The sequence below is a fragment of the Benincasa hispida genome, chromosome 2 (genome assembly GCF_027475165.1).
Source record: "Benincasa hispida cultivar pf3 chromosome 2, pf3_genome.v1.1, whole genome shotgun sequence".
Taxonomy (NCBI): domain Eukaryota; kingdom Viridiplantae; phylum Streptophyta; class Magnoliopsida; order Cucurbitales; family Cucurbitaceae; genus Benincasa; species Benincasa hispida.
Window position 1 is genome coordinate 11,661,513 of NC_143479.1, and position 22,825 is coordinate 11,684,337.

At 32.9% G+C, this 22,825-nt stretch overlaps 3 protein-coding genes across 5 annotated transcripts; 2 read left to right on the forward strand and 1 right to left on the reverse strand.

The window, feature by feature from the left end:
- Positions 1 to 4,262: 4,262 nt before the first annotated feature.
- Positions 4,263 to 9,241, forward strand: LOC120070608 (putative galactinol--sucrose galactosyltransferase 2). The gene is made up of 14 exons (XM_039022422.2): positions 4,263 to 4,840; positions 5,373 to 5,635; positions 5,725 to 5,815; positions 5,903 to 5,951; positions 6,046 to 6,137; positions 6,251 to 6,358; positions 6,482 to 6,592; positions 6,713 to 7,123; positions 7,213 to 7,354; positions 7,889 to 7,956; positions 8,043 to 8,177; positions 8,287 to 8,513; positions 8,607 to 8,695; positions 8,783 to 9,241. The coding sequence occupies exons 1-14, from the start codon at positions 4,470 to 4,472 to the stop codon at positions 9,065 to 9,067; spliced, it is 2,442 nt and encodes an 813-aa protein (XP_038878350.1). The 5' UTR covers positions 4,263 to 4,469; the 3' UTR covers positions 9,068 to 9,241.
- An 894-nt stretch (positions 9,242 to 10,135) lies between these two features.
- LOC120071061 (28 kDa ribonucleoprotein, chloroplastic-like) lies at positions 10,136 to 12,264 on the forward strand. Its single transcript, XM_039023069.2, has 4 exons — positions 10,136 to 10,836; positions 10,938 to 11,039; positions 11,595 to 11,876; positions 12,028 to 12,264. Exons 1-4 carry the CDS (start codon positions 10,318 to 10,320, stop codon positions 12,088 to 12,090), a joined length of 966 nt encoding a protein of 321 aa, XP_038878997.1. The 5' UTR covers positions 10,136 to 10,317; the 3' UTR covers positions 12,091 to 12,264.
- Positions 12,265 to 12,371: 107 nt separating this feature from the next.
- On the reverse strand, positions 12,372 to 15,598 carry PIMT2 (protein-l-isoaspartate methyltransferase 2). 3 transcript variants are annotated; one of them, XM_090310739.1, is made up of 5 exons: positions 15,125 to 15,420; positions 14,979 to 15,035; positions 14,061 to 14,331; positions 13,238 to 13,402; positions 12,372 to 12,780 (listed from the first exon to the last, which is right to left on the reverse strand). In XM_090310739.1, exons 1-5 carry the CDS (start codon positions 15,371 to 15,373, stop codon positions 12,530 to 12,532), a joined length of 993 nt encoding a protein of 330 aa, XP_090166865.1. In that variant the 5' UTR covers positions 15,374 to 15,420; the 3' UTR covers positions 12,372 to 12,529. The 3 variants fall into 3 exon arrangements, with proteins under 3 accessions (XP_090166865.1, XP_038878998.1, XP_038878999.1); XM_039023070.2 differs by lacking the exon at positions 14,979 to 15,035 and having other exon boundaries at positions 15,125 to 15,598; XM_039023071.2 differs by having other exon boundaries at positions 14,979 to 15,448.
- Between the last annotated feature and the right edge of the window lie 7,227 nt (positions 15,599 to 22,825).

Below are 22,825 nucleotides of genomic sequence, written 5' to 3' on the forward strand. Positions count from 1 at the left end.
AGAAGATACATAACAAAAGCATGAGCATTATATCACTTATTAGTATGAGTTTATTATTTACTAGGATTGTTTGATTTTATTTCTTCATTACATATCAAAATAAATTTTAAAGTCATTAACTTGTTATTCAATTCTTTTTCAGGCCGAGCTTCCAAATTTGACATTATCTACTAAAAGAGTCTTGCGTAGACTCACCTCTATATATCGAGTGCGATATTTTGATGATGATGTTCCAATGGAAGAATAAGGTGATCCAGCAAGACATCCGGATGTTCCTATTCGACCTAATGTTCAGAATGAATATCCAGCAACCCCATTTGATCATTTTACACACACTTCAATGATGCCCTCTCCTTCAACATTTGAATTTTTCGAGCAACCCTTAATACACTAAGTATGGAAGAAGGACAAACTTCACACGTTCATCCAAATGTCCATGACCAGTGTGTGACATACCGACATCGTGGTGAGGGTATACACATTACAGAGGAAAGCCAACCATCAAGTGTAAGATTTTGTAGCGATCGTGGACACTATTGACTCAACATGATCGATCTAGGCGTAATAGAGGATCTTCTTTTAGTCGTGAATAAAGAAAATTGTACATATAATTAAATTTATTAATAAAATTCAAATACGAAAATGCACTTGCAGCTACAACACATCCTAAAAAACCTTGAATATTATTTACAATAGTCGAAAGTTAATATATATTTTTGCATAAGTTTCTAACAACTTTAAACAAAAACAATGATTTGAAATTAAACTAAGAATACTATTAAAATTAATATTAACTATATCAAATCAATCATAGAAATTTCTTAATTCTCAAAGTAACATTATTGTTTATATTATTAAAAATTAGTAATATTACTATTACAATAAAAAACGAGATTAGTGAGATAGTTGATTTTAGGTAACAATGATTTATAATTAAACAAATGAAATATTATGAATTGGAAAAAAACATAAGTTGTTAAAAGAATATAAAAATATATATATATATATATATTTTACCCAAATTGTATACGTCTCTTTAATTTTTTAATTATTATTTATGAATGCGTCTCTTCAAGAGACACATTCTTAATTTTTTTTTTTTTTTTTTTTAATGAATGCATCTCTTAGAGATGCGTTCAAGTCCGAAAAAAATAATAATATATTTCAAAATGTGTCTAAATAAGTTGAAAAGTATCCTTTTTATCTAATTAAAATAAAAATTAACCCTGTTTTCACGTAATTTATGTACCCACATAATTACACACATATTTTGACCTGACCTAATTCAATAATTAATGTGAATACTGACCTAAGAGATCAAAATTTGAAACTACTAAATTATTAACCATAATAAATAAATAAATTCAATTTAAATCTATTTTTAAAATGTTTTATTAATTTATTAATTTCTTTACTTTGGCCTCACATTTTTCAAAATAAAATATAGCGAAGTTTAAAATATCCTTAAATATTTTTCTTTTTATTATTTTTTTTTAAAAAATAATGCATGAAAGTGGGTGTAGACCGTAAATTAGTCAAAACATAATTAAAATCAAGAAAAAATAAATTTAAATTATGACGTTTGATATGACATGGGGTGGAGTGGAGGCCGACCTGATATATTACTGGCACGTCAATGTCAATGTCAATGGGCTTTTAAGCGTTGTGCGCCATTCACTAAGTCAATCCTCATCATAGCCACGTCATACATAGTCAACATCTACTCAGACGACAAGCTCCACTCACACGTGGAAATTTCCGTTATTTATGCCAACACATATCCACGTCCGCCGAAAACCAACCTTTTAAAGATCCGTTTAATAACTTATTTCTCGTTTCTCGTTTTCTCTTTTTTTAGAACAATAATTATAAATATGTATAATAACTATTCGTATTATCTGTTTCTTAAAAGGAAAAAACAAAAATCAGAAACTTGTTTGATAATTATTTATTGTATTTTTTTTTTACTTTTTTTTTCATATTTTATAGTTTAAATATAACCTAATTATAAAAAATAAAATAAATTATATCATGCATTAAAATATAAAAAATAATTATCAAATATTTAAGGTCTTGTTTGATATCCATTTTATTTTTTGTTTTTTAAAATTAAGTCTATGAACACTATTTTCACCTCCCAATTTCTTTCTTTATTATCTACTTTTCACCAATGGTTTTAAAAACCAAGTCAAATTTTGAAAACTAAAAAAGTAGTTTTCAAAAAGTAGTTTTTGTTTTTTGAATTTGGTTAAGAATTCAACTATTTTATTTAATAAATTGTAAGAATTGAGTATGAAATGCGCTTAATTTTCAAAAAAAAAAAAACAAAATGTTTATCAAATGAGACCTAAACTATCAAATACACATGAGCCTCGATGTAAAATTAACATCAATACAATTGTTTGTATCATTCATATGTTACTACAATTTGATTTACAACATTATTTCTCACTAAGTCATTTGTTTTAAATTTTAAATGATGTAGATTCAAATCTAACTCAATTATATTATTATGTAAAGGTCGTGATTGTAAAAATATTAAAATGAACTTAAATGAATATCTTAGTAAATAAAATTTATATTATTCTAAAATTATAATTAGTTTCGAATTTAAAAAATAAATAAAAATGCAGATTACAAAATTTAAAATTCAAAATAAAAAAATATTTATACATACATATTGAAAAGGAAAATTATTTTAAATGACAAAAATATTGATAATATTTATAAATAATAGCAAAATATCACTGTTTATCGAAATTTTGCTATATTTGTAAATATTTTAGTTCATTTTTCTATATTTAAAAACAACCCTATTGAAAATTTGAAATTTAGAAATCAAAATAATATATAAATCTAAATATTTGAAAATTAAAAATTAAATTTACTATATTTGTATATATTTTTGTTCATTTTTCTATATTTAAAAACAATCCTGTTAAAAATTTGAATTTTAAAATATTTAAAAATTCAAAATTAAATTGAATTAACATATATATACATATAAGAGAAAGAAATATAAAAAGAAATATAGAGAAAAATGAAATATAATAAAGAAAGAAGAAAATAAATATAAATAAGAGATATAACTATAAAAAATATATATAAAAAAAGAAAGAAAAAAGAAAATAAAAGATATAAATAGTTCTAAAAAATATAAAAATATATATAGAGAGAAAAAAGAAATTTAGAAGAAGAACCTGCCTTCAAAACATATTTTAAACATTAAAAATAAAACTATTTTAATCAAATACTTTCAAGTTTGTTAATTCTGGTTCATCCACTTTTAAATTCAATCTTAGCTCATAATCTTTCAGCAAACAATTTTAAATATAGTCTCTATTATTAGTTTATTATAAAATAAAATTTGTTATTCATAGTGATTTGTCTAAAATGTTCCAACATAATATTCACACAAAAATTATTATTATTGTTTAGCAAATTTTGAAAAAAAAATCAGGGCAAGATGCAAAATCTTCTAAAATATTAAGGTAGTTGTAATTATATTATGAAATTTTCAATTATTAACAATGAACTTTAAGAATGTGTTTGGGACACATTTTCAAGTGTTTAATTTAAAAAAATAAGGGTGTGTTTTGGAATACATTTTAATTTAAAAAAGAAATCATTTTGAAATAAACTAAAATATTTGATAACCACTCAAAATAGCATTTTGATGTGTATTTTCAACCATTTTTGTCAAAAATATTTAAATAAAAATAAGATTTTGAAAAATGTTTTTTATCAGGTTAATCCAAACGAACTCCAAGTCATTTTTTAAGAACTTGAAGTATTGATAACGACTTAAAATAGCAAATATGTCTTAATTAGTTTTTATCAAAAGTATTCAAATAAAAATGATTCTTTTAAAAAAATATCTTTTTCTCAAATCGTCCTAAAACTTATATTGTACTCAAATTGGATTCTTAAAAACTTTAAAAATATAGAAATTAAAATAAAAAAATTAAGATGAAATCAAAATAATATTTTAATCTATTTTACAATTTTGGAAAGCTCGAGAAAGCACGATCATACAGGAACAAAAAGTAAGTCAACTTTTAAATGATTGATAATTTGAAAAAGGGTATTAATAATTTATTTGCTGTCTTTGGTTAAAAATTAAAAAGGCCGTAATTGTGGAACGTGAAACTTAAAGAATGTTCTAAATTCGAGGCGGCTTAATTTTTTTAAAATTTTGATACAACTTTCTCTTATTTTATTCCTTTCCAAATATAAATATATTTTTATGAAACATTTCCATCACTGTTCAAGATGTAGATGAATCGGGGGCGAAATCAATCAGGAGAATTTATGCAATTTTAAATAAAATTTCCGCTGTTTCCCACCAACCAATTCAGCTTGTCTTCTTCTTTTCCTTCCTTTTTCATTTTTCTTCTGTTCAATAATCTCTTAAACAACTAGAGACTAATGGGGTCTATAAATTTGGTGGCACTGGTTTGATTTTTGAAATGTATAAAGCCTTCACGTTGAAAAAATTCCCTCTCCAACTTCCGAATTCAACCGATTTCATCAGATTTCGTTACCCATTTTCGCCAAATCTTCATTTTCAACTTCATCGTCTTCCATTTACCTTTCCTCTGTGTGTTTCCAGGCTAAATTTTGGGGGTAATTTTAGAAGGTTTTCCAGTTTCAATTCGAAGATGACGATCACGACCTTGCCCAGCATCAAAGATGGGCGCCTCATCGTCGGCGATAAGGTGGTTCTGACAGCCGTACCGGCGAATGTTGGTGTCTCTCCGGTGACCCACCGGTCAGCTTTCATCGGCGCCACTTCTTCTACTTCAAGCTCTCGTCATTTGTTTTCCGTCGGTGTTCTTGAGTGAGTATTTTTCTCTCCCTCTTTCTGTTTGCGATTTAAGTCTATGGTAGTCAAATCCCCTTTTCCCGCATCCTCTTGCTTTTGATGTTTTGATATGATATCTGAAAAACAGAGATTTTTCTACGGATGATCCAATCCCAACGGCGTTAACATTGAATGACTCAATCCAACTAATGAAAACTAGCATTCTGCTAACATCATAGAACACTTCACCGTCGCTTGAAAATGGTCGGAGCCCTAAAGTGATTTTTATTTTAAACCGTCGGTTTGTCAACAGTTGATTTTAAAAAATCTGGATTCAAATGAATATCACATCAGGCCTCCTAACACGATAGTGCAATGCAATGTCAGTATAATGTTAATTTTCATTCATTTTTAGGATTGGATCATTTCACATTAATACATCTAGAGATGAGTCATCCGTTCAAAAACCTCTAAAAACGAATAGAGAAGCAGAACTATGCATTTACCGGCATTGACTAGACGTTAATTTTTCCTTTTGGGGTTTTGGGGGTGGGTTTTTTCAATGCAGAAGGCACGAATTTTTATGCCTATATAGATTCAAAATGTGGTGGATGATACCAAGACTTGGGAAATCAGGCAGTGAAGTTCCGGTGGAAACCCAAATGCTTCTTTTAAAAGTGGCAGAAGAATCTGCTTTGAATGATGAAAGTTCAGCTGATTCAGATACTGAGAGATCACTTTACATCCTTTTTTTGCCAGTCTTGGATGGAGTATTCCGTGCAACTTTGCAAGGAACCTCAGAAAATGAGCTTCAATTATGCATTGAAAGTGGTCAGTTCTGTTTGCTTTTTTTAGTTCAAGCTTCAGGTGTTCCTTTTGTATATGTTTGAATTGGATCTGATGTTGGTGTTTTCATTTAGGGGATGTTAATGTTCAAACTTCAAAAGCAATGGAAGCTTTATTTATAAACTCAGGAGATAATCCTTTTGAGGTCATTACAGATTCTATGAAGTAAGGCTCTCTCTTTTTCTTGTGATTTCTAAAACAAGTTAATAGCATGGCCAAAATTCTCTAATTTCACCGTGCATTCTGGTGTAGGGTATTGGAAAAGGTCAAAAGAACTTTTAGTCGTATCGACAACAAGAAGGTGATCAAAGTCTAAAAGTATTCTTCTTAGCTGTATTGTTATTGCAGGAATTAATGCTAAAACCTCGAATCGTATCCTGTTTTTCTTTTGATAGATGCCTTCACATCTAGACTGTTTTGGTTGGTGCACTTGGGATGCATTTTACACTGATGTTAATCCACAGGGAATCAAGGAAGGTCTCCAAAGGTAAAATAAAAGATGTGAAACTTTGTACATATCCTGACGACTATCCCTTCTACATGATCCATTTAAGAGATGAACTTTTCGAATTATGTTTTCGGCTTTGTGTATCTTTTTAGTTTCTCGGCTGGAGGTCTTTCACCGAAATTTCTGATTATTGATGATGGATGGCAAGAGACTGTAAATGAATACCGCAAGGAAGGTGAACCGGATATTGAAGGGATACAGTAAGCATACGCCTTTCTGCTGAAACTTAACAACCTCTTGTCAAGTAAAATTTTTGGTCTCAGCCACTCTCTTAATACGAATCTCTCTTAATACGAATTTTACTTCTTGAACTTGAACTGTAGGTTTGCTACAAGACTAGTGGACATCAAAGAGAACAAGAAATTCAGGGGTTCTGGTTCAGATGATTCTCTAAAGAAGCTTGTTCATAGCATCAAAGAACAATATGGGCTTAAGTGAGCTTACTTACAATCATGATAACTCTCTTCATTCGTTTATGGTAAAATGAATGTTTCCAAAATATTCTTGAGGATGGTATTATTGATATCTGCACTATTTGCTTTATAACATTGTAGATATGTCTATGTATGGCATGCTTTAGCTGGTTACTGGGGAGGAGTGCTCCCATCTTCTGAATCAATGAAGAAGTACAACCCTAAGATTGAATATCCCATCCAATCACCGGGCAACGTTAGCAATCTCAGAGATATCGTCGTCGATGTCTTGGAGAAATATGGACTTGGGGTGATCAACCCTGAGAAAATTTATGAGTTCTACAATGATCTCCATGGTTATCTTGCAAGCAGTGGTGTTGATGGCGTCAAGGTGGATGTCCAAAACATAATGGAGACCTTAGGTACAGGGTATGGTGGACGTGTGTCAATCACTAGACAGTATCAAGAAGCGTTAGAACAATCAGTTGTAAGAAACTTCAAAGAAACTAATCTGATTTGTTGTATGAGTCACAACTCAGACTCAATATACAGGTTTGTCAATTTGTTTATTCCTAGACGCTTCGAACAAGCTTGCAAGTTTTTCGACATACATTTTCTGATTTGTTAATTTCTGTTATCAGTTCAAAGAAGAGTGCAGTTGCTAGAGTATCAGAGGACTTCATGCCCAGAGAGCCAACATTTCAGACTTTACATGTTGCTGCTGTGGCTTTTAATAGTCTTCTATTGGGGGAGATTGTTGTGCCAGATTGGGACATGTTTCAAGTAAGTTGTCCAATCCTACCCTGTTTTTTTTAGTAAAAAACTGCAGCATGTTTTACTTCCAAAGTCACATTTGCTTATCTTTAATATTCATTGGAAAGCAACACTTCTAACTGGAAGATAGGAATGGAAAATTTTTGGTACTGTTTGATAAACATCTAGTTTTTGGTTTTTTTTTGTTTTTGAAAATTAAGCCTATAACACTTATTCCACCTCTATATTTCTTGTTTTGTTATCTGCCTTTTATCAATGTTTTAAAAAACCAAACCAGTTTTTGAAAACCAAAAAAATAGTTTTAAAATTAGTTTTTGTTTTTTAAATTTAGCTAAGAACTAAACTCTTTTACTTGATAAAGATGAAAATCATTTTAGGAAACTAGGAGGAACTAGACTTAATTTTCAAAAACTAAATACCAAAAACAAAATGGTTGCCAAACAAGGCCTTAGTGAAACAAGGAAAGTATAAAGCTCCTGTGCAATCATCCACAATATGTCTTAACACTATGATATCTAAAATGTTGCATTTTTCAATTTATAGAGCAAACATGAAACAGCCGAATTCCATGGTGCAGCAAGAGCGTTGGGTGGTTGCGCTGTGTATGTAAGGTAGTACACTTGTTTATGACAAATTTCTAATCTGTATTAGCCAATCTCTTCAAAAGTGTTTCTTACCGAAACTAACATCATAACAGTGACAAGCCCGGGAATCACGATTTCAAAATACTAAGGAAGCTAGTGTTGCCTGATGGATCAGTCCTAAGGGCAAGACATGCAGGTCGGCCTACTCGAGACTGCTTATTTCGGGACACAGTGATGGATGGAAAAAGGTATGGAAAAAATGTCTGTAATCGATCTCATTAGAACCAGTGCACAGAATTTCCAACCCAAGCATGATTCATGTCAAATATATTACCTTTTCGCATTGGCTTCCTGCAGTGTGCTGAAAATATGGAACTTGAATAAGTTTACTGGGATCGTTGGCGTCTTTAATTGCCAAGGAGCAGGACATTGGCCATTGATGAAAGTAGCTCAGAATGAACATACCTCAACTTGTACAAAATTAACTATCACAGGTAGTGTCTGTCCAGATGATGTAGAATTTCTTGAAGATGTTGCAGGTGAAAACTGGGATGGAGATTGTGCAGTTTATGCCTTCAACTCAGGTTTGATTTCCACTTCATTTGAATATTTTTTCCCCATTTCTCTCTGATAAACCAGGCATTTAAGCTGAAAAAAGTTCCAACTTATGTTTGTAGGATCTCTTTCTAAATTGAAACGAAAAGAAAGTCTTGAAGTTGGATTGAGAACTTTAGAGTGTGAGATATATACTATTACTCCAATCAGGGTCAGTAAAGCTCATACATATTAGATTTCAGTAAGTTATGAATATCATCACTTCAAGACTAATTCTTGATTTATTTTATGTGATCAGGTTTTCAGTAACGATGTTCACTTCGCACCGATAGGATTGCTCGACATGTATAATTCAGGAGGAGCCATTGAAACTTTAAGTCATAGTATGGAGGATCTTTCACAATGCACCATCAGAATGACAGGACGATTCTGTGGCCGATTTGGAGCCTACTTGAGCACGAAACCAAGCCGATGTGTAGTTGACATGAAAGAAGAGGAGTTTATCTATGAATCTGGAAGTGGACTATTAACAGTCAAACTTGAAAATGGTTCCATTTCAAGAGAGATAGAGTTCGTATATTGATATGACAGACCATGTAGAGTGATTGTGAGGATGTTCTGCTTGCGGCATGATGGAAATATGAATCTCAGTCATTACTTTTGGCTCAATTTTATAAAAGAATCACACTATTTCATTGAAAAAGTTATTTTTGACATCATTCCAAAATAATACAGACAGTCATATTTTGACTAGAAATCCTTTTAACTTCGCAGTCATAGGTTTACATCTCGCATTAATATCATATTACAAAATTGCTCAACTATTTTAACCACTGATTACACATTAAAATATCAATCCAAAGGATAAGGCATCAATTAGTAAGTTTCATAGTTTAATCTCCTACCCTCACGATTAGATTAAAACAAGATCTATTGAGCTTTCAAAATTTCTATCAATTTTTTTTTTCTTTTGGAAGTTTAATAGTTTGAAAATGTATTATTATTCTTAATAAAGTTGAAGTGTGAGTGATCAAATTATGAACTTCGAGATGATGATAAATGTTATATCAAACTGACTTTTTCAAATTATTTAATACTTGCACATTTTTCACTTGAATCCCCATAAAATTTAGTTAAAATTTCAATTTATATCTCAGGTTTTATCAATTTAAACCCTAAATTAATAATTATATCAATTTAAACTCTAACTTTTTATAAGTATATCGATTTACGCTCTAAAATTTTGTAAGCATATCGGTTTACGCCATCCATTACGTTTCGTTTGGAAAACAATGTGAAACTTATAATTGTATCAATTAAGCCTCTGAACTTTCATAAACGAATCAATTTAGACTCTTAAATAAAATTTTCTTTTAAAACCGGATATACATTTACTCTAATCGTTTACATGTCTTACTAACTTTAATGCATGACTGACTTTCGAAGGTAAATTGATATTTGGCCGAGAATTTCACAGTAATGGGATTGTTCGTCCTGCCCGGATTACAATCCTAATTGGAATGTTGAGAGAGCACTAGGGACTAGGCAACTGAGCCTGTGGTGTGGCCCAAAGAAAAATTTGGGCCCAAACTCATGTAAATGGGCCTTGTGCAAAGCCCAAAAATTTCAGCCTTCTTTATGCTTTCAAGTCGAGTCGCTGCGATATTTTGTTTGGCGATAAGGAGGAGACAGGCCATCTCTTTCTTCACTGCCCCTTATCCTCACCTCTTGGGTGTTAAGGCCTTTCCTCTAAAACCCTTCTTCCTCCTCCTCCTCCTCCTCCTCCTCCTCCTCTTCTTGAATCTCTTCCTTTCATCTCCTTGAGATTCAGTAATGGCTTCTACTTCAGCAACTTCCATTTTGAAGCCTTTATCCAAGCCAGATTCCTGCTTTCTCTCTTTGCCTTCTCTATTCACCGGCAGACCCCCACACACTTTCCTCTCTTTCCCTTCAAAATTCATCCCCTTCAATCTTTCCTCTTCTCATACTTCACTCTTTTCCTCTTCAAAGAAGAAAACCCATCTTCCCTCTGTAGCTCAGACTTCCGACTGGGCTCAAGAAGACGACACCATCACCATTGACCCAAAACTCGGCGACGACGAAGCAGCCGAAGAAGGTCCTCATTGGGAAAATCAAGAGCTCAGTGAAACTGAGTCTCGTATTTCTGATTGGGAAGGTGAAGCTGAAGGTGAAGATGATGGAGGAAGTGAGGCCGAAGGAGATGAGGAAGAAGGCCCTTATGAAGAGCCAAATGAAGATGCTAAATTGTTTGTTGGGAATTTGCCTTATGATGTTGATAGTCAAAAGTTAGCAATGCTTTTTGAGAAGGCTGGGACTGTGGAAATTGCTGAGGTGAGCTTTAAAACTTAGCTAAATTTACAATGTTGTGTCTTCTTTTTTGGTTATGGATTTGGTTTAAGGTTTTAATCTGCTTGTGGTTGTGAGGAGTGTAGGTTATTTACAACAGAGAAACAGATCAGAGTCGTGGTTTTGGCTTCGTGACAATGAGTACTGTTGAAGAAGCTGAAAAAGCTGTGGATACATTCAACCGTTATGTAAGCTTTTGATGTTCAACCTTAATTAACTTTTTTCGTAGACATGATTCAGCCATATTTGATTATCATGAATGAAACCTTATCCTCATTCTTACTTTTCAGTGGAAGCATTTACCACCATACTTATCTCTGCATTTAACCATTTTATTTTATTCTGAAGAGTTTAAATAATCTGTTTTTCATGAATCTGAGGGCTTATTAGTCTAGGAGTTAGCCATTAAGAGTTAAGACCAACTTCTGACTGGTGAGTTTGTGGAATTGAATTGTAACATCTTCTGTAATAATTTGCTTGTTTGAATGTTTGAGGATGAGATTAACTGCTTGTTTGAATGTTTGAGGATGAGATTGATTTTGTTAGCAGGATAAGCTAAGGTTCCCCTAGAGGCCATGTTCTTGTGTGGGCTGTTACTAGAGTATCTCAAACATATGTAATTGTTTGTTTTCATTTATTGAGATGCCTCTTGACTTTTGCCTGGTACTTAGTTAAATTTTTTATAGCATCTTTTTCATTGTCAGTTCATTTCTGGGAATAAAATGTATTTTCTGGGTTTATAGGAGTTATCAGGGAGGCTGTTGACTGTTAATAAGGCTGCCCCGAGAGGTTCAAGGCCAGAACGACAACCTCGAACATTTCAACCCGCTTTCAGAATCTATGTGGGCAATCTTCCATGGGATGTGGACAATGCACGCCTGGAGCAGGTCTTTAGTGAACATGGTAAAGTAGTAGAGGCCCGGGTTCTTTACGACCGGGACAGTGGCCGTTCTCGTGGCTTTGGCTTTGTGACCATGGCTGATGAAACTGGAATGAATGATGCCATTGCTGCTCTGGATGGACAGGTATGTTCGAGTTAACCCTCATTGTAGAATCTGAATTGGATAACACTTTTAGGAACAGCACAACACAAATGATGAAGTTTTTTTTTAGATGGAAACGGTGATTGAATCTTGTCAACTGCTAACAAAACATGCTGAAATTTGAAATGTGCAGAGTCTAGAAGGAAGGGCGATCAGAGTAAACGTTGCAGAGGAAAGACCAAGGCGCAACTTCTGAACTGAACCAAGATGAATTCAAGGCCCTTTTTTTCCTCTTGTTCTATGTTACTTTCATTTTTCCTTTTTGTTTCCCAGAAAATGTAGGTGAGTTTTGTAGTGCAATTGTTTAGCCACCTTATTACAGTGTAATTTGATGTCTTTTATGCTTCTAAAATTTCAAGTCTGTTATTAATTTGGATGATGTGTGAGTTACAAGTTCCGCAAGTACTATACCCTTATTTTTTTACCCTTCCCCAAATCAACTTTAACCGTGTCAATCTTTTGATACTAGCAAAATGATTGAAAGCAAAGGATATAACATCCTTATTTGTACTAAATATCCACGTCGAGGAGGAATTTACAAGGCTGACGTTCGAAGCACAAACAGTGTCTAAAAGTTTCTATACAACATTCTTGATAATAGAAGCAAAGCATCTGAAAGTGATGCCCAAAGCAGATCAATTGTCACGTAACTGAGCTTCTCGACTTGTAAGAGGCACGTAACGAACAGAAGTCTCATCGTGGATGTTAACAGAGCCATCACTATCTTTGTCCACAACCTTCAAATCCTGGAATATGTTCCCAACAGGAATCACCATTCTCCCGCCTGGCTTTAACTGGTCGATGAGAGCCGGTGGAATTTCAGCAGCTGCTGCTCCAACATGAATGGCATCGTACGGCGCACACTCGGGCCAACCCTGCCTCCCATCTGCAACATCCAATTGGTTGACAGTGAACTTTCATTAAAACCATCCTATTTTTGGCAAGTTAGATTCTCTGACCCTTATTGACCTTGATTATTCTACTAAGAACATTGTTAGGAGGTGGCGCCTATAGATTCCTGAAGAAGAATTGATTAAATTAAATCTAAGGATTCTTCCAGAATGACGTTCAGTCATCTAGCCAAAAGTACGTTAACATTTTTTGAGAGTAACTTGAGAGAATAAATTAATGTTTTGTCGTGTTTCACTCAAAAGGTAAAGCACTACTTTTAAAAGGTCCCTTGAACTTGCCATGGCAGTTCAAAACTAAAAATGAGTGCAAGATGGTTACTTAACGATCACTTCACTACGTTCTTCTTACGGTCAACTAAACTAAGGATAATAGTTCATTTTAGATTCAAAGAGAATCTATGGCTCTAGAAAAGGGAAAGAAGACAAACGTACCACCAACATGCACAGAGAGGGAACCTTCTTTCAGTAAAGGAGCAGCAGCACTTTTTTTAATATTCTCCATTGAGGAAGCAACCAGCTCCGGAATATGTTCCACACCAACTGCACGACCTTCAGGTCCAACCATTAACGCAAAGCATGCTGTCAAATATCCCGTTCCTGCCAAGGGGATCAATCATGTAAATTCAACTCAACTATAGAGGCAGTCAGGAGTACGTCGAGGAAACAATATTTCAAACATAAAAAGGTAGTAAAATTGTATCTTCTTAGAGCAGCAGTTGCACAATCCCAGAAAAATAAACTTCAGGAGGAAGTTAGTTTGTTAGTTTGTCTTTTCGAACAAGCATATTTAACCCGATTTGGGAACCAAGTAAATGGAAAAATCACATCTTGAAGAAGAAAGACTACGACCACTAACAAGAAGTATCAAGTAATGATGGGGCAAACGTCAAATCCTTAAAGAAATGCCCAAACTGAAAGAAGATTTTTGATGAAATTAGCAGTACCAAGGGGACAAAAAACAAAAAAAACAAAAACAGGTCACATAAATTTGTTGGTTGTAAATCGAGCCATAATGTCTTAAGTTGCTCAGAACTCAAACATAGTTGGGGGCTTCTTAAGAATGGTATAATCTTAGAAACACAAATATGGGTACAAGTAAGGATATAGAACATGGACCCGGTGACACGTTATCTTATAAAAATCTAGGACACGGACACAACACTTTATAAAAAATATGTATCATTTTTATACCAGAAGAAAATTTAAAGTCGTGGAAGATTTTTTTTACATAGAAGATTTTGGTTAGATGGAAAACCTGAGCCAACGTCCAAAGCCCGCATTCCAGGTTTCAAGTGTTTCTCCAATAACTGAAGGCAAGTAGCATGCATGTGAGGAGCAGATATAGTGGCATTATATCCTATCGGCACAGGAGTATCAACATAAGGTGGAATATCATCCGGCACAAAGAAGGCCCTATCTATGCTCTCCATTACTTCTGCAACCTTCTTTGACCTGACCACTCCATAGTTGTGGAGCTTCTCCACCATTTCTTTGTTCGTACCTATCCCACTTCCAGTCCAGAACCTCTGCAATGTGATTAAAAGATGGCATGCTACAATCAAACATTCAACTCCCTCCTTAAAAAGATGTTAAGGAACAATACTACACACCAATAGAACAAAATTCACAAGAAATTCCTAAGGCTATGTCTGTCCCAACTCTAAGCATGGAGTTTACAAATCAATTCATCTTTGAACCGATCCTTAGTTCATTCTCATTAACACAAGAAGTACCTTATGAAGCTCCACAGCCTCAGAAGCAGGGCCGTTTAGGGACGAAACCTGTCCCGATCCGTCCAATACACTCGGACATGTATGCCGTCGAATATCATAATCAAAAGATTGCATATCCCAAGGTAAACATACCAGAATAGAATAAACTAACCATACCACTCGAAATAAAACCCCCTGAAACTACATATATTGAATAATTAAGAAGAACATTCGAGAATTTATCAAGCAGTTCCAAAACGATGCTTCTCTAAGGAACAATTTCGCATATACATCAGATTGACAGAATTATCCAAAATCCAGAGGAAAAGACAAATTAGAAACTCCGATTAGAGGAATCCAATATTAGCAGTTAACGATAATTAAACCCTTCTAAAATCCTAATACGATAATATCAAAAGCTGGATTGTCGAAGCACATACAAACAAACAAACACGAAATACCTTCAGCATCGGACATGAACGGGGGGGCAATTTATCCATTTTGGGAAACCCGAGTATCTTCCAAATTCAAATAACGAAAAATCTTCGAAAGAAGAAGAGAGAATCAGTGGGAATTAGCGGAAGATGAAGAGAGAGGGAGAGGGTACCTCCATCCTGGAAAGATGACAATTACCCGTGACGAAATGAGGGCCTAGAAATCGAGGTAAGAAGGAGATGATAGTGGTGGTGGTGGTTTTAGGTGGAGAAGAAGTGGTCGGAGGTAGGGCAGTGGGAAGGCGGCGGCGGGGGCGGGGGCGGCGGAGGCGGAGGTTGAAGTAGAGTCCAAGAGAAGGCGCACAATAGCGGCAAGCATAAGCTGATGGGAATGATGATGATATTTGTTGAGTTATACTCATTTCTCTCTCCGCCTTTCCCAATTAATCTCTCTCTCTCTAGAAAAATACAAATTATTCCGTAAAATAATTAAATACAATGACACCTGTCAACTGTATACGCATTTACACCGACTTAGTATTTTTTTCACACGTGTGAGAGCACTCCAACTCGATCATTTTTATTATTGAAACAAATCAAAGCCGTACGTTGATATTAAGTTTATATTTGGAAGCGTTTGCCTCACCCGCAGTTGTGGTAGTATAACATATCAATTTAATATTTGGCCTACTAATTTTAAATATTAGTCGAGTTAAGTTAGTATATTATATCAATTCATCTCAATCCCTCTTTCTTTCAATATTTTCATTGGATTCATTCATCGGCCATCATTGATGACTACTATTGCCACACTTCAAGAACCAACTTCAACGACCCTTTCACACGACCAACTCCAAACTCCGACGACCACCTTTGCATGACCAACTCTGATGACCAATTCTAGATTCAGGTAACCACCTCTAACAATAAACTCTAACGAAAATCATCTTGACGATCAACTTTAATGGTCACCTTCGCGCGATCAACTCTAGGCTCCAATGATAAACTCCTACGACCAACTCCAAGATCACTTTCGTAAGACCAATTTTTTACTTCAACAACCATCTACGACTCTAAACTCTGATGATCACCTTTGATAATCAACTTCGACGACCACCTTCAATTTTGGACTCCAATGACCACCTTCGACGATAAACTCTAACGAAAATCACCTTTGATGATCAACTCCAATGTCAATTACCTCTAACGATCAATACCACATTCACCTAAGGCAATCAACTCCAGTAAAGAACACCTCTAACAATCAAGTTTAGTGACAATCTCATTTAGCGACCAACTCCGATGATCACCTTGAGCAACTAACTCCAACCACCAACTTTGTTGTTCATCTCCAATGACCAACTCTATCGATCAACTCAACCAATATTATACTATAAAAAGGAAAAAAAATGGCTCACGAAAGTGTATTCAAATACAAATTTGAAAATTATTAATTCATAGTGTTTAGTAGTCGTCTTTTATAGTAATTTAATATTGAGAGATTGTCTAAGGATGATTAGGTCATCCTTATAGACCTATTTGTCACAAACATCTAGAAGACTCATTGATTCTTAATAACTCCATCACAGTCAAGGAAGAGGTATTGTTTGGGTCTACTGGGTAGGACTAACTAACTTAACAATTTTAACAAACAATATATATATATATATATATATATATATATATATATATTGTATACATGAAATTGGCTTATTGTTGACCATGATTATATATATATACACACACCCTATTATAATTTTATTTAATTGAATTCACATATCTAATGAGTATTAAGAATTTGGAAAAGTATGTATGTAGTTGAATGGTGAAACTAAAAGTTAAGCAAAAACAATAACAAATAACAAAAAAAAAAAAAATGGAGATTTGTTTCTTGAGACATTTTATGGCAAGAATTGAAAAATGAAGGTATGTTCTCTAATGATCCTCCAAATTTGGAGGAATTGAATGCAAAATTATGGAAAAAATGTGGTGGCATTCCATGGACTACTAAGATGATGAGAGAGATTCAATTTAAAAAATTTCATGACAGAGGAAAATACAAAGCAACAATCAGAAGAAGATGACGATGATGAAAAATTCATGGAGAAAAATTATGAATTAATTTTTTTCTCTTTTGTTTCCATTTTATTTAGCAATGTTCATGCAAGAAATGTAGTGAGTTAATTATTGTTTATTTTCAAAAAGAGAAAAAAGAAAAACCTTAAAAAAAATAAAAGAAAATAATGTAATCTATATTTTATTCAAACAAGAATAGGTAGAATTATTGAAAAAAAAAATTAAAAACAAAAATAGTTATCATAAAAGCAGATTATTTAGAATTAAAAAAACTGCACTAGATACCCGTGACACATGAACTCAACTATACACCTCAAACACAGACATATGAGCTCAAACAACATAATTTTGTACTCCAAACACAGACATATGAACTCTCTATGAAGAGATTGAATCTCACAGCGGAAGCGATTTATCACTTTTATCTTGAAAGTGGGAGAATGAAAATATATAATGAAAAATAAACTCCAGATTAAGCATACGTTCAAGAACAAAAGTTGGGATGAGAGGAATTAACTTTGAAGAACACTGTTTTCTTTAAAAAATTCTTTGTTATAAATAAATCAATATAGTACTTTCGAGGACACATTCAATTGATCTTTCCTATTATATCTCTAACAAGGACCGGATAATGGGATCCTCTTTTGAAAAAAATAAAGGGAAGTGTTGTTTTTTTGAGAGATTTTACATAGAACTCATTTCTTATCTAGAGAGAAGAAAGGGAGATGGGAAGTCATTTCTCTGCCATCACCAACCCATTTGAAAACTTTCCTCCCCTTTTCTTGTTTAACGTGAGGTGGGATGGTTACTTCACATTTTAATTAAATTAAATTAATCATATTTAATTTAATTAAATCAATTATTAATTACAATCATTAATAATTAAATTAATTAATTAATTTACCAAATTAAATATCTTATATTTAGTTTATTAAATATTTGAATCTTCAAATATTTATCTCTTTCATATAGTTTCAATATGAATCTCATTCACACTAAATTTTAACCTATAATATTAATATGAGTCCTATCATATTAATTATTTGAATCATTCAAATAATAAATCTCTTTCCATTATAAAGTTTAATTTTGGATCTCACTAAAAATTGACTGTATATTATAATGTATCTATATACATGATATTAATTATATCATATACAATTAATGTTATTCCCTTATTTAATTTGAACAATTCATATTCTTTCAAAATTATCGGTCTTTGTTCATATTCTTTCAAAATTATTGGTCTTTGTTTATCTGTTGTGAGCTAGTAGAGGAATCTAATGGACCTACAAATTAGAAGTTACAATGATTCGACATTAACTAATTAAACTATTTAATTATGTTAATGAACATTCATTAACTATGGATCATTCCACTAAAGACTCATAACTACACTCTTCGTATTGTAGAATATTTCTGCGTCCACAAATTTAACCATTACAAGAAGTCAATCTGTTCGTAATTACAGATGGGTCAGATTAACGTTTTACTCATATAATTACCTCTTACTCCTTAAGTACCACCGATCCTTTTAATGAACAATCTGTTTATGGTCCTATGATAAACCAAGCCTCTCTCGGATCAGAAAGAGAGCGAGTACCCTTTGTTCAAGACTCAAAACCAGCACTTAAGGGAACTACTCCTCTACTAACCCTAAAGACGAGAAGGAGCGAATTCCATCTTGTGTAACTATGTTCCTAGCTCCTTAATCGGACAAGTCCTCAAAATGTTAGGCTTATTAAATCGGCAACTTGGGTCACTCTCACCCATATAAATCAAAGGACTGCCCTCATAGATAGAGTCCATAACTCACTCAAAATTGAGATCAAGTTATATGGTTATCCTATGAAATAGTAATATTTTTAATTAACAGTGTTACAATGAAAGATTAAGCATTTCGCGCTCCGGTCTTATTCAAACTCATCGTATAGGATACTCCCACTCGCATGTATTTACATGAACGATTTGTATCAAATCGTCTGTAACAATTACAAAGTGGGTCATATCTATAGCATTACCAGGATAAGGCACCCAACCTTGATCCATATACTATAGACCCTTTAAGTTATTGCTTGAAACATGATCCACCTGTATGTCCACTATATATTGTTTCAAGTCTCATGAAATAATCTTAGATTTTTCCCGTAATGAATAACTAATTATTGCATATATAAAATAATTAGTTGTTATATCAAATAACTAATTAATTACAAGGCTTATGCTATGAGGCTTTGGGGCATAAAGCCTAATACTTTAGACATATGAATTTCACAGACATATGGACTCTAGATATCATATCTCAACTACAATTTTTATTGCATTCCATAAATTTTTTTTGGGCTTAATTATACAAAATATCCTTAAATTCTTTGTTTTGTATAAAAAATATCTTGAACTTTTCAGATATCTTAAAACTATTTAAAAGAGTTCAGAAATATCTGTTTCGAATGGAAACCGTTAATACTTTGTGTAAAAAACACCCATAAATTTTCGAAAATTTCAAAAATGTCCTTAAACTAAAAACAAAAAGTTCATAAATACCCTTACGGTTAGAATATGAATAGGAGTCTTAACACCCTCTTACTTCTCTATTTTCCCTCTATTTTCTTCTCCATCTTCTTTAATGTCCTCTTACTATTTGACATTTGTTTATATAAAAATAAATAAATATAAACTGCCCACTTCAGTTAGGGTATGTAGAAAGTAATGAAAGCACAAAGATATCTTAGGACTTAAATGTTATAATAAGGATGTACGTTAGTAGCTGAGTGTGTGTTAATAGGTAAAAACATTTTTTTTTCTTTTTTTTCTTTTTCTTTTTTTTTTTGTATTTGGCTATTTATTGTTTTGGTATGTTTTAAGGGAAGATTTTGATTTTGGATTTTTGTGTGATCTGGTGGAATTTTATTTTTAACTTAAAGTTTTTATTTTTATTTTGATTACTGAAAAAATTGGTGTAAGAATTGGACAAATAGGAGAAAAAATGAGTGTATCTATATGAAGGATTTATATATATATATATAATTTGTTTTAAATTGATTCTTTTCAAACTCAAGAAAACATCAAACAAAGTGAACGACGTGTCATTGACAGTCAATTTTGAAACTAAAAATACAGAGAAATAAAACAGAGAAACTGGGATAAACATTCATAATTATACAAAATGCTTTACTAGAGAGGAAGAGGAAGAGAAGAATTTACCCTTGTAGATCTCTTCTTCACGTATTTTCTTTCCACGAATCGCGAACAAAAAACTTCTCTACACGAACATAAAACTCTTTCCTTGAACTGAAATGAACACGAACACAACACGTCACGTACTCAAGGACACAACCACTTGAATTCCTCGCTATTCTCAAGCAAGGAATGAAATTGTGGGATTTCTTTTGTGTTTTGGAAGAGGTAAGGAATATAGAAAATTTTGAGAGTAAATCTTTTGAGAGAATTATGTATTCTCACATCTCTGTCTTTTGATTACAAATATAAAGATGAGGGAGGGGAGTTACAATAACTACCACCCACGTGAACAAAATAAAATTAATTAAATTAAATTAAATATAATATAACTAATAAATAAATAATTAACTAATCATTAATTATTAATCATATATTATATATTTTAATCATATTAAAATGCAAATCTCTTTCATTACCTACAGTTTTAATATAAATCTCATTTACATTAATTTTAATCTATAGTATTTATATGAATCTCATTCATATGATTAATATTTGAATCTGGTCAAATATATTACTCTCATGTATAGTTTTAATATAAATAATATTTATAATTAACTATATACTATAATGTATCAATATATATTATACTTTATATTAATCATATGAATATGATTAATACCTTTATTTTCCTTAAATAATTTGAACAATTTAAATTATTCTAAAACTATTTATTCCTTGTTTTATCCTTAATGAACTAGCAATGGGACCTTATGGACCTACATTTAGAAGCTTTAATGATACAAGATTAATTAATTAAACTCTATGATTAAATTAATCAACATTCATTAATTACATGCACTCCACTGAAGACCCACAACTGCTATCACAACCTCTCCCAAATTACCTTCTTAATCAAAGAGAGAATGTGATGGCAGTAGTCACCAACCCTTTTATGGTACTTGCTGTCTGTCTAGACTCCCTTAACCTGCTTAGATCACCCTGGATACAAGATAACACTATATACAACTCTTAACATCGCTTTATATAATAACCTGAGTAACCAGGGTTCAGCACACACTACATATATAAAATAATTACATATATTGAAACCTAGTGGGTTCCAAAAACTCTTTACAAATCCCTAAACATGACCATAACATCATTACAGACATAACCAGGATAAACACTTAGTTTTTCTTTAATCTCTAACTTGTACTTTGAGTGGCAGAGCAGTAGCGCAGTTATCTTCTAGGAGTTTGACCGCTACCTGAGGAAAAAAAACAATTGAAAAGAATGAGCTACTAGCCCAATGAGCGACTATTTTTTAAAACATATGTACTGAAAACTACCAAGCAAATCCATACTTAAAACTTTAAAACATAAGAGTACTGGAAATCTTTTAAACATCATAAACCTCGGTTGAGAGAGATCCCTTTTGCTCAATCTCTCAATGTCAATCCTTGGTTGGTGTGGAGTAATATTAACACAATCAATGTCAACTCTACCTATGTACACGTGGTAATATCTAAATACCGTCATACCTTAGGTACTAGAGGGCCCAGATACCTTCTTAAGAGTTCTTTAGTATCGAGTTCAACATTAAAACATCTACTCTGGATACCTTCTCAAAGTCCTTTGATATTGGGTCCATTTTCATAGCATCATAACACTTATGCCTTTGAATAAAACATACATTTAAACTAGAATCATAGGTTTAAACACCATAAAACATAAGGCATCAATCAACGCATGCTTCATGAACATACTGGTGGAAATAATTTAAATCATGCTTTCATTAACTCTTCTTTAAACTAAGCATGAATTAAAGAAAACTAGTTTTCTTGGAAATCCCTTTTGCAATGGTAACATTCAAAGCATGTATCAATAAATTTAATAAAAAAACATGTGTCCATTAAAGCATTTGTAAAACACTTAAACTTTGTCACTCACAGTCTTGGGCGTTTTTCCTAGGGTTGATAGGCCTTCCCTATTGTCGTTAACCCTGTAGAAATGATAAACACTCGTGGTCCATACTAATGGCTTCCTAATGAGCCTAACTCATTTAGCCGTGAGTGTCAATCTTTTTCTCAATGCATGACTACTTACTCATGGCACACTTAGGAGATACCTTAGGTCAAATGGCTAGGTGATAAGGCAGCAAGCGCTCACTTCTTGCGCTAGACCTTGCTTACAAGCCCATGCATTGTGTGCCCTGTTCAAGCGTCAACGCCCGTTCATCAATGCAACTGCACTCGTCTCTTTGCACACCACAACGCCTTGCACCCTACACTGCAACCCTTGTGTGCACACTTGACGCAATGGCTCATCCTCACGCGCACGTCCATAGCACCTCCGCTTGGCTAGCCAAGTTGCCTACTTACTCAACTAAAGCAGCTGCCTGTTTAATCAACTAAAATTTCCATATTCAAGTTTGAGCTTAAATAACTCTTTTTTTCAGACTTTATTTTGGAAAATTTCCTTCTCAAAACTTGTTTATAAATGTCTTAACTTGCTTACCTTAAAATTTGAGCTTCAAATTCTTCTTGGTCTGCCCGAAAATCTTCAATCTTTACTCCTAGCTCAAATTACTCGAGAGCTTGGACTACCTAGGTAAA

Coding starts and splice junctions, on each gene's coding strand:
- LOC120070608 (XM_039022422.2), top strand. CDS start 4,470: ATGTATAAAGCCTTCACGTTGAAAAAATTCCCTCTCCAACTTCCGAAT. Junction 6,138..6,250: donor ATCAAGGAAGGTCTCCAAAG/GTAAAATAAAAG, acceptor GTATCTTTTTAG/TTTCTCGGCTGGAGGTCTTT. Junction 8,178..8,286: donor ACAGTGATGGATGGAAAAAG/GTATGGAAAAAA, acceptor GGCTTCCTGCAG/TGTGCTGAAAATATGGAACT.
- LOC120071061 (XM_039023069.2), top strand. CDS start 10,318: ATGGCTTCTACTTCAGCAACTTCCATTTTGAAGCCTTTATCCAAGCCA. Junction 11,040..11,594: donor TGGATACATTCAACCGTTAT/GTAAGCTTTTGA, acceptor CTGGGTTTATAG/GAGTTATCAGGGAGGCTGTT. Junction 11,877..12,027: donor TTGCTGCTCTGGATGGACAG/GTATGTTCGAGT, acceptor TGAAATGTGCAG/AGTCTAGAAGGAAGGGCGAT.
- PIMT2 (XM_090310739.1), bottom strand. CDS start 15,373: ATGAGTATAACTCAACAAATATCATCATCATTCCCATCAGCTTATGCT. Junction 14,332..14,978: donor GTTCATGTCCGATGCTGAAG/GTATTTCGTGTT, acceptor ATCACATTGCAG/AGGTTCTGGACTGGAAGTGG. Junction 13,403..14,060: donor GGCTTTGGACGTTGGCTCAG/GTTTTCCATCTA, acceptor TCCCCTTGGCAG/GAACGGGATATTTGACAGCA.